This window comes from Eublepharis macularius, chromosome 2 (genome assembly GCF_028583425.1).
Source record: "Eublepharis macularius isolate TG4126 chromosome 2, MPM_Emac_v1.0, whole genome shotgun sequence".
NCBI lineage: Eukaryota > Metazoa > Chordata > Lepidosauria > Squamata > Eublepharidae > Eublepharis > Eublepharis macularius.
Genome location: NC_072791.1, coordinates 211,753,036 through 211,770,316, shown reverse-complemented (window position 1 = coordinate 211,770,316; position 17,281 = coordinate 211,753,036). Strand labels below are relative to the sequence as shown.

The window sequence follows — 17,281 nt, the reverse complement described above, 5'->3', positions numbered from 1 at the left end:
ACACTATATTGCACTGACACAACTCCAGGCCATGTAGAGGCCAATGATAAGCAGACGTTACCTTACTGGAGCAGCAAGAATTTTCCATGATTCCTTAAATGGAGTGGGAAGTTAAATATTTATTTATGACCTTGCGGTTTTTCTAAAATGCACGGGTCAGGTCATGTCTGTGAATGAAAGCTCGTAAGAGAAAGGGTCTCCTGGTATAGCAGAAGACCTCCTGCCTTCTATTACTCAGTTGGGCAACAGGATGAAATAACCCCAGCAAAAAGGGGGGTGGCACCCCCAGTGTGAGGTCAGCACTTCCAGAGCAATGTCATCACACTGGGTGATACTCTAGCATTTTCCCCCAACCCTATGGTTAAACCATAGAGTTTTGGGTGAATGTTAGAGAGTCACCCGTGGAATGATGATGTCACATGTGGGCCATGCCAGAAGTGACATCATTGTGCCAGGTGCACTAATAGCTCCCCAAATGTAAGTTCTCACCTCCTTGAAGTACCCACTACCCCTTCCTACCATACAGTGCTAGTCACATACCCTGCCTAAATTAAGTAAGATCTAGCATAGAGACAGATTTGTATAGTGGAAATATCAATTATGCAGTGCTAAACTATCGTAGGCTGATTCCGCACACACTGGATAATGCACTTTCAATGCACTTTATCAATCGTCTGAGGTGGATTTTTTGTTCCGCACACAAAAAAATCCGTTCCAAATGATCTATAAAGAGGATTGGAAGTGCATTATCCAACGTGTGCAGAATCACTCATGGTTTAAATAGATTTGAGAGCAGTCCTTTTGGATATAATTTATCAGATTATATATTGGCCAGCACAATTAGAATTTTTGGATATATATGATGCTTGCAAGAAGCAGAGAAACTTCTTTGTTGCTGACAAAAATATTTCTGGCAATCTGTTGGAAAATATGGACATCCCCAAATGATGAGTCAAGTTTTCTATACACCAGAAATGAAGAAAGTGATTGAGACTAAAATCAGTGGATTGATCAACTGCTTTCTTTGTTATGAATGATATCCCGTTTCACAATTTGTCATATGATTTTTAGCATTTTGGAATTATGTTTTGAAGCAATCACACACCTTTGAGAATTTATGTGTGCTTTGGAAAATTTATTAAATGTGTATAATGGTAATATAGCATTGTATGCAATTCTGGAAATAGACAAAAGGGATTGTGGCTTAGGCGGTGACTTTCTGGTCAGAAGTTCATAATCTCTGCTTGCAGAAAGTAAGTTCCATTGAAACCATTGAGACTTTTCACATGATACGGTGAAGAGGGAAAGACAAAAATATTAGGTAAGGTATGCTGGCCTTGGTCCGGCATACCTATGGGACCGCCTCCCTCCCTATGCTCCTCCACAGCAGCTTCGCTCCTCCAAACTGGGTCTCCTGCAGGTGCCACCCTGCACATGGGTGAAATCAACAGCAGCCCATATACGGGCTTTCTCTGTGGTGGCCCCTACCCTGTGGAACAGCCTGCCTGAGGAAGTCAGGAGAGCCCCTACTCTCTTGACTTCCTGCAAACAATGCAAAACCGAATTATTCAAAAAGTCTTTTTACTCAGATAAGAGGGTTGAATTGTAGGGAGGGGGTCTCAGATGCTCAGCTAATGAGTTAGGAACAATAGACTTCACCTCTGTGTTGTATTGGATTCCTGCTAATTCTATGTCTTTGTGAACTTGTATCTATTTACCCCATGACATTGTTTATGGAAATGTTCTTGATATTGACTGTACTAATCTCAGACTTCGTAATCCTCCTTGAGTCTCAGTGAGAAAGGCAGACTATGAATGACATAGATGGATGGATGGATGGATGGATGGATGGATGGATGGATGGATGGATGGATGGATGGATGGATGGATGGATGGATGTTTTTATTCACTCAGTAAAACGTCCCCCCTCCCCATTCTTATACGCATCGTAGCTCTCCCAGCTTCCTGCCAAGCTTCCTCCTTCAGCCAAATCCCAATTCTCACAAAAAGCTGAATCCAAAACCAAAAGTTATCCACCCTACTTCAATACAAAATAAATAAATAAAATTTTTTAAAATCCTGAGAAATTCCCACGGCTCTTAGCCAAATACCCCCATTCAAAACAAGATTCGGATCCAAAAGTGTTTGGGTTCTGTCACATTTAAGTCTTTCAAAAGTTTTGCTACTTCATACTTCAGAGGACGGTCCTTTCCTCCCATCACTCCTCCATCAAATTATTTGATCTGTGCCTTCAAACAGCGTTTAATTGCGCAGACAAAAGCTTGCCACTTCATTTTTATATATTTCTTTTTACTATTTCAGGAAGTGCATTTTATAAACAAAGCAAAATGCCACATCAGCGTGGTTACTGGACAATGTAATGCTGATGAGTATCTGCTGAGAAGTGTTCTTCAGAGTAGAGTTGCTATTACAGACTTAGTTTCTTTGTATAAACACAGTAGAAATTAGTGGACTGTGTGTGTATATAATTAACACAGGATGTCATCTCTTTGTTTCTTTCTCTAGCACCATCTCTCTTATCTTCTGTAAGAGCTAAATTATGTGTTCAGAAATATCAAACGGGAGAGCCCTCCATGACTTCCAAATGCAGGCGGTGGAACCAGACATTCAGATGCTTTCCAATATCAACAGTTCCCACAGAAAGAAAGTCATCATGTCACAAAAGCTCATAGTGAAAATAAATGTTTGTCTTTAAGGTGCCCCTGGACAGTTGTGATATTTAGCTACAACCAGGGCTTTTTTTCTGGGAAAAGAGGTGGTGGAACTCAGTGGGTTGCCATCAGAGAAAATGGTCACATGGCTGGTGGCCCTGCCTCCTGATCTCCAGACAGAGGGGAGTTTAGATTGCGCTCCGCACCACATGGCACGGAGGTCAATCTAAACTCCTCTCTGTCTAGAGATCAGGGGATGGGGCCACCAGCCATGTGACCATTTTCAAGAGGTTCTGGAACTCTGTTCCCCCGTGTTCCCCCTGAAAAAAAGCCCTGGCTACAACAGACTAACATGGTTACCCTTCTGCGACTGCCAGGGAGAAAGCCAAGTTAGAAACCATGGACACATGAAGCTGCCTTATATTGAATCAGACCCTTGGTCCATCAAGGTCGATATGGTCTACTCAGACAGGCAGCAGCTGTCCAGGGGTTTGGATTGAGGTCTTTCACATTACCTACTATCTCGTCTTTTAAACTGGAAATGCTAGGGATTGAATTTAGGGCCTTCTCCGTAACAAGCAGATGTGTTACCATTGAGCCACAGCCTTTCCCTTTAAATCACCTTTCTGGTGTGTTAATTTTCTATATGTGGGGAATATTTAATAAGGGGGGCTCAGTCACACATGCAACTTCTCCTCTCCCCCAGCATTCTGAAATATTTCAGTCTGTGGTCGTTTCCACACACCCTTAAAAGGACAGCCCACTCACTGAACTCTGCTGGCTTTCCCCCTTCACTCCACACGTCTCTGATTTCAAAACAGTAGTAGGCTGTTTGCTTCCGTTTTGTTGGCATGTTTTTGGGGACTGTAGGAAAGTGTGTTTTCAGAAAAGGAGCCAAAAAAACAGAGGTGAAACAGTCTGCTACGGTTTTGAAATCAGAGACGTGTGGCGTGAAGGGGGAAAGCTGGCAGCATTCGGTGAGTGGGCCATACCTTTAAGGACATATGGAAACGGTTCTAGAAGGGTAGTATCATGATAATTTTAAACTTGTGATTCATCTCCAAGAAATGAATTTTAGTTCTTTAGTCATACTCTTCCCGTAGTTGAAGTTAACTAGCAACCAAACAGGACAAAATTATGTTAATTCATTATCAAGACAAAATAAATGCCCTTCATATTAAAAACAATCATTTCGATGGGAAAAAAGAAATATTCGATGTAGTGAGCTGATTGAGTCGATTCGTGTTGTAAAGCTCCAGAGGAGAAACAAGTGGATAAAGTTTGCTGATGAAAGAGATAGTCGGTTTGATGAGGAGCACACAGTACTCCATTAGATCTTGTTCAAACAACCAGTGTTTGTTATCAGCCCAGTGAGAGGGGTGGGTCAAAGATCCCAAAATAAGTCAAATAAATAAATAAACTTAGAGATTTCTTGAAGCATTCCACCAGCTCACAGGAGGAAAAATCAACTCATTATTTCCTGTTGGAAATAAAGGTATAGAGCAGCAACAAAAATATAAGGGAGAAAATAGAAGATAATAGAAGACACCAACACTAACAGAGGGTATACAGGGCCATTTACCAAAAAAATGGCAATGGTGAGAGGAAGCATGAAACACCATCTGGTGACCTAATGAACTCCAAGGAATACATGGAGTATGAAGCTATAGAAGATTAAAAGTTAAAATGGTTTCCACTGTACATCAATTTAATGCCACATTTTGGTTTTCTTTGAGCAGATTGACATAGAAAGCATAGTTCATACGTCCTAAATAAATTTCTATTGAAATCCACACTAGTTGAGAATCCTGATACATGAAATCTTAATACTGCTATTGAGTACAGCAATGCCAACATCACAGAATGATCCAGTGAAATTTCATGGGGTCCCTAGAAGGCAATAAAGAGCATGATATCCAGCACTGGAGAGGTGGGTGACATGTCCTTCAAAGAAGAACGAAAAAACGTTATGGAGAAGAAAAAATAACAATGTTGTTGGAATTGTAGGGCAGGAAAAGAGATCCCCCCCCTCTTTTTGTATTTAAAGCTAAGCCAAGCCTATGAATTAAGCCTTTAAATTATAAAAGTGGGTATCAGAATCTCAAGTGCAGGGGAAGCTGTGATACTGCTCACTCACGACGGCGGCTCAGGCACTTTCCATGTGGCGCTCACTGTCACACTTGATGTACTGGCTGTGGAGAGAAATAAAATAGTGTTTTCGACAACTACACAAGTCTCAACTGTACAGCTTTAAAAAAAAAAGGTGTTTTCGAGTGATAACATATTGTGTTTTCGATTCTGAGAAAGTGTGATAGCCCCACTTCAATGTGTTACCTTGAGGAAGGACACTCGACTCCCCCACAAGAAATGAGTTGCAAAATTGCACCTTTTTTTTTCTGCTATAAAAGGATGTCCTGGAAAGGTGCCATCAAAGGAACACTGAAATTGTTTTGGTCTCCTATCTCTGTACTTGTATCTGAAGTTTTGACTGTTATCCGATTTGGTAAAAGAAATCTAGGCTGTTCTTTGGTAGAAGGACTGAATAACCCTTGATTTCCTTTCAGATCTGTTGTTTAAGCCAGTGGTGCTCAAACTAGCTGCTGAAAAGGTTGTGGTGCCAAAAATGTGGAACTCTCTCCTCAAGGAGATTCGTCTGTCTCCCTCGGATGTTTGTTTTCCGCTAGCGGGTGAAGCCTTTTTTGTTTGGTTTGTCATAACCTTATTGGTTCTTCTTCCCGATTTTAGTGTTTTGTGTGTTTGTGTTCTTATTGAATTATTTTATACTAGCAACAAAGCCTGTTGTATGAAAAAATACAATGGGCTCTTGAAAATTGTTGTTAGTCATGTTTTTAATCTTTCATGAAACATAACGATAAGTAGAGCTTCCTCCAAGGAAACTGCCTTCAGGATTGTAGCCAGGCTTCTTTAGGGAGGGGAGAATAAGCTCCACACGATCCGGTGGCGATCCCTCCCAGGAAAGCATGGACAGGTGTCCAACGCTGCCAGGGCTTCTGTTTTCTCCTCAGCGACCCTCAAGTGAGGTGCGGGGAAGAGTGCTTAGGCTGTCGATTCGGTGGGCCCCCTCTTGGCAATGCACCTGTGTGAAGATTAATTTGTATTCTGCTCTTCCTCCCCTCAGCACCCTCGCACACTGGCCTGGGGGGTGCTGCGAAGTGTCCACTTGAATAGTACTTTGAATTTATTGTATATGGCCATAGGCCTTCACAATCCAAAACCATTAAAAAACAGAAAAATACAAGAATACAAATATAATTACATGCATATAAATAAGATTACTATAAAATGCATCTTACCTAAAATGTAAAAGTTAACAACATTAAAACCAAATGGTTTCTAGCAGCTTATGAGACAACAATCTATATCAGGTGTTTACTCTCCTGGTTGCCACATTTGCCCTTATTTTCTTAGCAGCCAGGGCGTAGTTTGAAATAAAAGGGTCTGTATCTGAAAGTATAAAATTTAGTTTTTCAAAATCAGACAGAAGATGGAGACCAGATAAAATACTCATGAGAAAATTTCCCCTTGGTTCCTGGTATAAAGGACAGATTAAAACATAGTGTGGTAAATCCTCAATTGAGGTTCCACAGATACATATCCGCTGATCGATCGGGTTTTTTTTGGAATTGCCCGAGTAGCATCTCAGTTGGCAAAGACTGAAAGCATAATGACGTAAATGCTATCCTGAGCTTATAGACTGTGATATCAGTCAGATAATGTGCTCTAGTATGGACTTTTTTTTGATGGTTTTATACCACGGAGCAAATTTTGTTTTACTGATCAAAAATTTATCAATTAGGACATCCTCTTTGTAAACCCACTCCTTTAAGTCAACATTGCTTCCCAAAGGCTGGAGTAATTCATCTGGGATGGTATATCAAGATGCAATGCCATTAAGGAAGGCCAACCAGGTTTTATCCTTATTTTGCAGCTGGTGATAGCTCAAATAACTCAAATTACTGAAGGAACCGGGGTCCGTTAGTTGGTATTTTTTCTACAATTTGAGAATGACTAAATGGGCACGTGCTCTGATTGTAGGGATACTGAGTTCTGCCCTTAGCAAGGCCGCTGGTGTTCCTTTTGGTAGAGCTAGAACACATCTCATGAAATTTTTTTGAATTATTTCCAAATTGCAAAGTATTGGTTTCTTCCATCCCCAGATCTCAATTCCATACAGTAAATGAGTAATGACTTTAGAAACAAAAAGCTTTATGGCTGGTGCTATCAAGAAACCACCCATAGAGTAGTAGAATCTCATTATTGCTCCTATTGTCTTGAGCACTGAGGCTCTTATAAGCTTTATATAGGCATCCCATTTCATGGTCTCACTAAAAGTTAGACCTAGATACTTATAGGCCCTACACTGTTCAATTGGGGTGTCTTGTATACTCCAATGATACTTTTTTGGTCTCTTACTAAGTACCATTGTTTTGGTTTTTGTGTAATTAATTGTTCATTGTTCCTCTTTACAGTATTCACTCAGATGGTCTAACAGTCTCTTTAATCCAATCCTAGTTAGAGAAATTAGGACCATATTGTCAACGTATAACAGTACTGACACTTTCTGGTGGCCTATGGTCAGCGCAACAAATTCTGGTCTGGTTTCGTGACAATGTCATTTATAAATAGACTAAAGAGTAGAGGGGCTAGGACACACCTTTGCTTTACTCCCTTCTCTGTTGGGATTTCCTTAGTCAGGGAACCCGATATACCGACCCTGATTCTTGTGAATGTATCTGTATATAGCTCACATATAAGAAGCAACAGTCTCTTATCTATGCTAGTCTGTGCAAGCTTCTCCCAAACCCATCTCCTGTCTATCGAATCGAAAGCTGTGGCCAGATCAACGAATGCCACATATAAGGCTTTGGTTGGGCCATTCATACCTGCATAAGCTAGCTGGAGAAGTGTTTGACAGTGATCTGTCGTGCGATGGCCTCTTCTGAAAGCCTGCTTGATTGGGGTGTAGTATGTTGTTGTCCCTTATCCAATCCTCCAATTTTTGGAGAAGATATTTACCATATAATTTAGAGACTGCGTCTAAAAGTCTAATAGGCCGAAAGTTGTTTGGGTCCAACTTATCTTCCTTTTTGTAGATAGGGACCACTATGCTAGTCTTCCATCCTGCTGAAAAAACACCTGTGTTGTTCAAGTGGGAAAACAGTTTTGCAAGTATCGGGGACCACCAGCTGGAAAAAGGTTTTATCAGGTCTGCTGGGATCAGATCTTCCCCTGGAGATTTTCCTGAAGCTAAGGAAGCTATAAGATTTCCAGCTTCAGCTGCCAATACAACGAGCCATTCCGGTAGCATCTGCGATTCTATGGCAAAAGACCAATTCCTTAATTTCTGCTTGGCTGGGAGTAGTGGGTATATTTTCATAAAATGTTTATACCAAATAGTCCCAGGAATTTGGGCTTCTATTTGATAAAGAGATCTACCCATACCAAATGAGACTAACTCCCCAAACCGGGGTTCTTTCTTTTCGGCAGCAGCCTGAGCCAGCTCATTCCATAATTGCTTGGCATGAGCAGCCTTCTTGCTTTTAAGCAAGATCGTATACTGAGATCTTAATTTGGCTATATGCTGAACTCTAAAGGTTTTCGTACCACCTCGTGTGATCTTCATGAACTTAGGTATTTTGGCTTTAAACGCCCTACATTCCTGATCAAACCAGCTGTTGCTAGTGTACAGTTTTTGATTTGGAGGTTTGCTGTTGACAAGTGGCGGTTTAAGAGATTGAATTATCTCTTCATAATGTTGGATTGTATTCAGATCTGAAACAAGCAAGACTTGTCGTTCTGCTTCTAGAATGCAGCTCTTTAGAGCTATTGGTACATCATTTTGTAGCTGTTCTGACCGTCGGCGTCTCCTGGTGGCGGGTAGCATATATTCATTATTTTCAAATATTGGCCTCAAAAAAGTTCTGTTGTTAAAATTTAATACTTGCTTTAATGGGCAGTGATCACTTGCTATACTTTCACCCACTTCAAAGTGATACACTTGATCTAATAGAGTTGGGGAAAGGGCTATACAATCAATTGTGCTAGCATAAGCTGATGTTAAATATGTGTAAGTGGCTCTTGATTTATCTAGTTTTGTTCCATGCAAGATGTACAGATTGAAGATAGCTAGCAGCTCAAGGAATTTTATGCCAGGCTTGTTAGTTACAGAATCTAATGAACTGCGCATAAGGAGAGATGTATCTTCAGCAATCTGGGTACTTAAACCCTGCCGAGTCTCAGAACTACTCGACTCAATCCTAGCATTAAAATCTCCGCCAAGGATCCATTTTGAATTTGGATAGTGGAGCAGCCTCCCACCTTTGGGGTGGGGTGGGGGGTTCTCCCCACCATTGCACCTTAATGTATTTGGCTAATTAATTTTATTATTGTTTATTGTATGTTGATTTTAGAATTATTGTTTTTTTGTTTTTACTGATTTTAGCTGTTGTTCACCGCACAGAGCCCCTGAGGATGGGTGGTTTATAAATTGAATTAATAATAATAATAATAATAATAATAATAATAATAATAATAATAATAAGTCGTCCTCCAGTGTTGTAAATAACTGGTCCCATAGTTTTCCACGATCTTGGGCTCTCGAGCATTTTGGAGGCACGTTAATATTCAGAAGGACTCCTATATGCTGGCCGTTAACCAACAGAACCTGTATGTAATTAGGGCAAGGGCTGTCTATGACCTGTGTTCTTACTTTTAAATCCACTGAGAGTGGAATTGCCAGGCTACCGCTTTCCCTCCCTCTGCTATAAGTTTTAATTGCTGGTGTGGCAAATGTTCTAAAGCCCCTGAGTGATAGAGAAGCAGGGTCCTGTGCCCAAGTTTCCTGTAAAAACAATAGATCAGATTTACAAAGAAAAGTTAAAAATTCTGAGTCATATAGTTTGTTATGCCATCCTCCCAGGTTCCATGATAAGAGCCTTAATTGTCAATCTTCTAAGATCTCTTCCAACTCTCCATTAGGATCATGGAAAATACAGCCATTTTTGGATATGGCACTGCCAACAGGGAGATTATGATCCTTTGGTAGGGCTGCTTCCTGTTTACTTTCCATTGGCTGGCTGTTATGTAATTCTCCAATATTTTTGGAAGCATCTGTAATAGGTTTAGGAGGTGGACCTATGACTGAAATAGACGTATTTGCTGTTAAATTATCGCCCTCTGGATGATGGGGTGTTTTTTGAATCTGTGAATCCTTCTTGGGCATCCACTTGCCACCACGAGGGGGCCTGATGAATCGACAGCCTGAGCACTCCTCCTGGCAGCAAGTGGGCGCTTCGCAGCAGCTTCGAGGCCAGAGCAAGAGGGCACTGAGGGGAGGCATGGGGAGGAGTGCTTAGGCCATCAATTTGGCACACCCCTGACGGCAAGTGGGTACTTTGCAGAGGCCTCGAGGCCAGAACGCACCTGCGCGAGGATAAAAAGTGAGTTGTCACCAATACGGCTTTCCTTTTATACAGCAGGATATACTTTTTAAAAATGCTGTTTTAATGTTTTGATGTTTGTCATCTTGGAGGCCCTATTTGTGTGGAAAAGTGGCATAGAAATGTTTTAAATAAATACATTAGGAGAGGAGGCTTGCTGGCACATTCTGGTTGGCTTCTGCCAAATAGCCATTAAATAGCTATTAAATAAACCTGCTGCTTAGTAATACTCAGAAATACTGGATATAAAAAATGGGGTATAAAGTTGGTCAAGCTGATTTGAGATTCCTGAATTCTGTGTTAGGAACATGGAATATTTTTGGGGGTTGCTTTGTGAGTGGATCTCAAAAAATATGAGATATGTAGAAGTAGATCTCGCATGGCACAAGAAGTTTGGGAGACCCAGATAAGTGTGATTTTCTTCCTGTGGCAAAGGATTTCTAAAAACATGGTATAGTCCGAAAACCGGAATGAGTCTAGGCTTTTCTACTTTGACTTCAGTATTTTTTAATGAACAGTCAATCAAACTTCACAATTTGTTGACATTCAGTGAAGGCAAAGATATAATTTTAGACAAGATTCTTTCTCATGGCATCATGTTACCATTTCAAGAAAGAGGACAGTGAGTAGAGGGTTATAAACTTCCTTTCTTTTGGTTTTTGCAAGTCTGCTATGTAGTTTTTTCATTCGTTAGAAAATATGGTAATCTTAGAGGTAAGACAGAATTTAAATACAGCTCTGAATAATAATGTCAGCAAATGAAGCATCTCAAGTTTCTCCAGTTCTACACTAAATAGTTTTTAAAAATCAAGTTTGACATTTATTAAAAGCTGGAATAAGATGTTGTCAATGGAAATACCAATGGAAATGGAAATAGTCTCATGTCACATCAAATTATATACCTTCTGATTTAAGGGGGGAAATTGCAAAAGCATTGTACAAAGTGCCTGAAAGAGTGGTTCGTATATATCCAGGATTTACTAGTACTATTTTTTTTGATGGCCTCTTCAATGATATGAGAAAAGCAGAGTATAAATGTTTAAATGCCCTGACCTGGATAGCCCAGGTGAGCCTGAACTTGTCAGATTTCAGAGGCTAAGCAGAGTCGGCCTTGGTTAGTAATTGGATGGGAGACCTCCAATGAAAGGTTGCAGAGGCAGGCAACAGCAAACCACCTCTGATAGTCTCTTGCCATGAAAACCCCACCGGGGGTCGCCATAAATCAACTCTGACTTGACGGCACAGCCCACCAAAGGTTTAAATAAATGAAGTGCCATCTCCCCCCACCCCAGTCAAATAAAATAACAGCCAGTTAAGGCTGTCAGGCTTCCTGAGACAGACTGGCCCTTTAACTTGTTGGAAAGGTGGCCGGGAGACAACATGCCAAGAGGCTCCTGTAGAACCAGCAGTATTGTAGGATCTGTGGTGATATTTGTATCAAGTGTAGGCTTGCTCCGTGGTTTGTTGTTAGTGGTACCATACAGCCCCTTTGCTCAGCTTGCTCCAGGGCTGTTTCACTGGGCCAGTTCAGCCCTGATCATTTTATATAATGTTGCATTTACCTCCAATTCTACATTTCAATCGTACTTTGCTCGTTACGTCATATTCTCATTTTTAAAATTAAACTTTTTTCGAGACAGCTAAATTCTATCTGATATTAGTCTGAATTTCTTCACCAACATGGGAAAGAATTGCAATTGTGTCTGCATTTGAAAAAAAGGAAGTGTTATACTGGGGTCCCACAAGGACTATCCCCTGCTGTGAGGGACCGCAGTTCTGTGGTCAAGTACCTGCTTCACTGCCAGAGTCCTCGAATTAAATTCTCAGTATTGCCAATTTAAAGCATCTTTGGTAGCAGACCATACGTGGCAACCAGAAGGAGGTTTTAGTGATGGGGACATGGGGATGCTGCAATGTCATGTGCATCATTACATCACTTCCAGGAAAACCCTGGATGTGACAGAATGGTAGCTCTAGGAATCGCCAGAAACTCTATGATAAAACCATACAGTGATTCCTCTGTCACATCCAGGTTTACCACATAAGTCATGTAATGACACATGACGCTGCTTGCCTTTTTATTTTTCTCCTGCTGCTGCTTGGAGCAGCAACAGTCAAGGGGTCTGGGAGCGAGGGATCCTTCAACATGACCAGGGGACTGGCGAGCCTAATGTACCATTATGGGCTGTGTATCACATCTGCTGCTCTGAGCTCTGTGAAGGATAAAATCCAACTAATAGATTGCATAGTTAGAATCTGTATCCTGGCAACCATCCACCCAATGTATACTGTTGTGCAGGAGAATTTTGTGTAGAGGTTTCTAAGGAATTGGATGAGGTCAAAATTCACAGTAACCGTAGAATCAAATGAATTCAAATAGCATAATGGCAGTTTGGACAACTGCCTCGTGTTCCCAACCCCATATTTGTATCATTTTGTTAGCTGATATTGTGTAAAAGAACGCATTGACAAACTCCTCGCCCTCTGAATGTCTGTGCAGTTTACTGAAATAACTTACATTTAGCGAAAGGATTCATCAGTAACGTTTCCCGGAGCCTCTGGAAACAGTTGGACCTCTTGTGTTCTTCAGTTATCAGTCTACGTTTGGGTGATTGTTTTAGGCAATTTCTCATCCATCACAGCCTGAGATGTGTTCTTTCCTCCGGCGTTCTGAGTGGGAGAAGCATTTTCTGTTGAACAGACAGACTAATGAACTCATCCACATTTCTCTTAGCAACCCTCTATTATATACACTGATCCAATTTCTGCTCCCTGGTACTAGTGAAATAATTCCAAGGAACCATGCTAGTTTGTGAGTGTTACTATACGAAGGGTTCATAGAGCAGGATGCATTCCTAGAAAAAAGAAAGAATTTTATAAAAGTGTTTGCTATTCTCGTAATGAACAGAAGTGTGTATTGATTTGTGTTCACTGGAGGCTTGCATTGATTTGTTTTACCAAACAAGTGTACCAATTTACAACTTTAAGCAAAGTGTCTAAAATAATTGGTTTCAACATAAATTTATTACACATGCAGGCAAGAGCAGCACTACTGGATCAGGCCAATGGTCTATCTAGTCCACTATTCTATTTCCCGACAAGAGCCTCTGCTGCCAATAACTCTTACCTATTGACTGCTCCTCAGGATCTGACTATCAAAGGCATTCTGTCTCTGAATCCAGAGGTCCTCTTAATCTACCCTACCCTAATAACTATCATCCATAAATCTGTCCAGCTCCTTTTGAATTCATTTAAGCCACTGGCCGTCCGTCACCAAATATTATGACACTGAGTTCAGCAAGTCAGCTCCTTGTTGTGTTATGTAGTACTTCTTTAGTCTGTCTTAAATTGGCTGCCCACCAGTTTCATAGGATGATCTGAGAGCCAAGCTGCAAGTGACGCCTGACACAGGTTGGACACTTGTCAGCTTCCCTCAAGTTTTGATCGTCTTGCAGCTTGGCTCTCCATTTAATTGAAGTTTACAGAGCAGCAGTCTATGGGAGGGAGAACATGAGGTCAGGAGGGGAGTGTAGGCGTCAGGCTCTCGCGAGGCACCCCCTTCCCCTCCGCTGGGGGTATGTGTGGGGTTTCTGTAAACTTCAATTAAATGGAGAGCCAAGCTGTAAGACCAGGACACCTATATTTCCCATCAAAACTTGAGGGAAGCTGACAAGTGTCCAGCCTATGTAAGGCGTCACTTGTAGCTTGGCTCTCAGAAAATTGGTTGGAAGTAGATTCCAGAGAGAACAAAGGAAGTTTTATTTATGTATTTAAAAGGAAGTTTTATTTACTTAATGCAAGTTAATGCAAGTTTATGCAAGTTAATGCAAGTTTATTTACTTAATGCAAGTTACTTCCTTATCGAGTGTTAGGCTATAGATTTTTCCCCAATGTGTTACCTTTGTCTCTGCCACTGGAGCTACCAACAAAATTCTGATAGTGAGTTTTCTAGCTTGTGGTTTGTGGATTTTAGTAGTGCTGTTGTAAAGCTCCCATTTGGGTCACTAAAGACCTTTGTGCTGATTCTCATTGCAGGACAAATTGTAAAGAAGAAGAGGCATGGCTGATGACCGGAAGGATGAAGCAAAGGCCCCGCACTGGACCTCGAGTCAGATAGCAGAGACTTCTTCCCACTCACATTCCCCGGACATTAAAGAGCCAAGTGGCACTGGTGACGGACTCGTCAGAAGCGCCAATGGGTTTCCTTACAGGGAGGAGGAAGATGGAGGATACGGAGCACATGGACAGCAGAGCTCGTATTCCAGAAGCAAAGAGAATGGGATCAATGGAGAGCTAGCGACAGGAGAGAAGGAAACTGCAGGTAAAAGATCTGAAGTCCATCCTTTTTCCCATTTTGGCTTTGAAATCCTTATTCGGAAATGGGAGTGCCTGGCAGGCATTTCTTCCAGTTTAGGAAATGGGGCAGCCTTCTGCTCTAGGAAGAACCCGGGTGGTCCCTGGGCCAAAGTTGGATCCTAACAGGAGCAGAAGGGAACAGAACCCGCAGGGAGGGAGGGAGGGAGCAAGGTGAGAGTCCCTAACTCCATGGTAAGAGCAGACACACTGCACGCAAGAGGTCCCTGGCACACTCTTGGGTATCTCCATTTCCATAAAGCTTCGAGACCCATTCCCAGTGATAGCAGAAGAACTAAGTCATGGTCTCTTGCAATGGAAGGAGGATTCCCGTGGTCCTCCATCCACCCAACCCATGAGCTCAAGCTGTGCGGATGGAACAGATGGCTTTCACCGTCACAAACAACTAATGAACATACTGGCTTGCAAAGTAGTGTTCCCCCCAAAATGGAAGCATTGTAGCATCAAGCACTGAGTCCACTGAGTCGTGGTAGTCCACAGAACTGAATGGAAAATCTGCACTGGATGAACCCCTGATCTATTGTGAGTGGAGTGAACAGCACCTGCTATTCCCAGGCAGTCTCCTATCCAAGTACCAACCAAGCCCGACTCTGCTTAATTTCTGAGATCAGACAACATCAGGCGTGTTAGGGTGGTATGGTTGTGTTCGTATCATCCTGAACACACCTGATGTCATCAGGTCTGGGAAACTAAGCAGGATCAGACCTTGTTAGTACTTGGGGAGGAGACTGAGAGCCAAGCTACAAGTGACGCCTTACACAGGTTAGATACTTGTCAGCGTCCCTCAAGTTTTGATGGGAAATGTAGGCGTCCTGGTTTTACAGCTTGGCTCTCCATTACAGCTGCAAGACCAGAATGCCTACATTTCCCATCAAAACTTGAGGGAAGCTGGCAAGTGTCCAACCTGTGTCAGGCATCACTTGTAGCTTGGCTCTGAATGAATGGAGTCAAGCCAGTTATTTCATATCACCCTTCTTGACTCCTGCTTTTTAAAAATGGTGTGATATTCCAGCACCGTGTACATTGAATATCTAATGCTCTGTCAAAAGGAAAGGTATCAGGTGCAGAAGGAAATAGGAATAAGGCATCAAACTGGTCTGCAACACTTTAGACGATTGGTTAGAAAGTTACCAGGTTCTCACCCAGTCTTTTCCGTGCCGTACTGCTTTTCTCTTTGAAAAAAAAAATTAAACCCGAGGAAGCATTAAAATTTGATCCCCTCTGAAGTGATACAGTCTGTTCTCCTGTCTCGTTTTGTTGTATTTGTAGGACTTGGCAGAAGAAGATATAGAGTAATAATCTTGAAATAGGATTGTTTGTCTAGCTCTAGAAAGATTTCATTCACCATTTCACCAACTTGTCTGCCTTCTGGGCTGAATCATTCCTATTGTGGTACAAAAGACACACCAACTACCAGGGAACAAGGATACTGCTAGGGGGGGACTTGGGCTGCAGTAGACTTGATGTTGAATACCACTTTCTGATTTCTTCCTGGCATAAATAGCTATGAGATAGAAGCAGTTACTACAGCTTTCCTGAACTGAGGTGTAGTAACCCCTTTGTCAGAAGTCAGTTGAAATTCAGCCGAATGTCCCCTTCCTTCCAGGTGGCATTGACTGGCAGTGGCATTGCCTGAGGCTCCCCAATGTACAAACTAATTCCAACTATTAGACTTCTCTCTGCTTCTAACTAACTATACCATCTTCAACTTGAATGGGGTTATAAGCAGAACTTTTTAAAAATTGCTGCAGGGTAAACACTAAAGATGGGCACGAACTGGGAAAATGGCAATCAGTTGTAGTTTGTGGGTCGTCGCATTTCATGAACCATGAACTGGCATGAAATTGCCTGGTTTGTGAATCCGTTTGTTTGGTTCATGAATAGATCACTTCCAGGGCAGCGGAAGTTCTGCAGGGCAGCAGAAGTTCTGCAGAAAGCCCATCCCACCCCCCATTGCCTGGGAAACTGATTGATTGGTGCCAGGCTGTCTGCAGTGACGAACCAAGAAATGAACCAAACGAACTGGCCTAAAAATCGTCGTGGTTTGTCAGGAATTCCCTCCAATGAACTGCTGGTTCACGAACCAAAAATGGCCCGGTTCATGATGAACTTTGGTTCATTTTTCAGTTTGTGCCCACCTCTAGTAAACACTAAACTCCCTCATCTCCGAAACCCAAACTCTGCACATTCCCTGTCAGCAAATTAAACTCTGCCCACTATACAAGTTATGGATCTATTATTTACCTGTGACATCTTATATGTCAGTCACGTTTGACTGATTAAGGTGCAAACAATGCACATTGTCGACACAAGGGACATCCGTCCACTCTTGCGATGGCATCTCCTACCCACTGTTACGTGTTGCGTCTTAATTGCAGGACACTGCTGTAGTTGAGGGGAATGAAGGCTCTGACTTATGGTAAATGAGGGCAAAGTGAGACAGTGAGGGCTCAGGGAAGAGCGGTGACAGTTGAAAGAGGCAACTAGAGACGACGATTGTCTAGCTCCTGTTTAGGTACACACTGCCAGCACTTTCTTGCTTTATTGACAATCATCACTGGCTTCAGGCATTCAATGCTCTACTTGGCAACTGTATCCCCTCAGCTGAGAGTCCAGCTTGGGAAGTCCATTACTGCCTCTTGCCCACTCAATACGAGTTGGAATTCGGGCCGTAGCAATGGCACCCAGATAACCTCATGTCGAGTTCCACCACTGAAGCCCTCAGCCTGTCTGCAGCTTTGCCCCAGTGAAGACTTCAGGATTTATCTAGAATAT

The 17,281-nt window shown here is 42.0% G+C and overlaps 1 protein-coding gene across 1 annotated transcript in view; it reads left to right on the top strand.

Moving 5' to 3' along the window:
- The window catches only part of MAP2 (microtubule associated protein 2), a 284,313-nt gene that overhangs the window by 142,210 nt on the left and 124,822 nt on the right, over nucleotides 1-17,281 (top strand). The window contains exon 4 of the mRNA XM_054970128.1: nucleotides 14,168-14,453. Within this exon, the coding sequence (XP_054826103.1) occupies nucleotides 14,192-14,453 (262 nt within the window). The 5' untranslated portion in view covers nucleotides 14,168-14,191. The remainder of the gene's footprint in view (nucleotides 1-14,167; nucleotides 14,454-17,281) is intronic.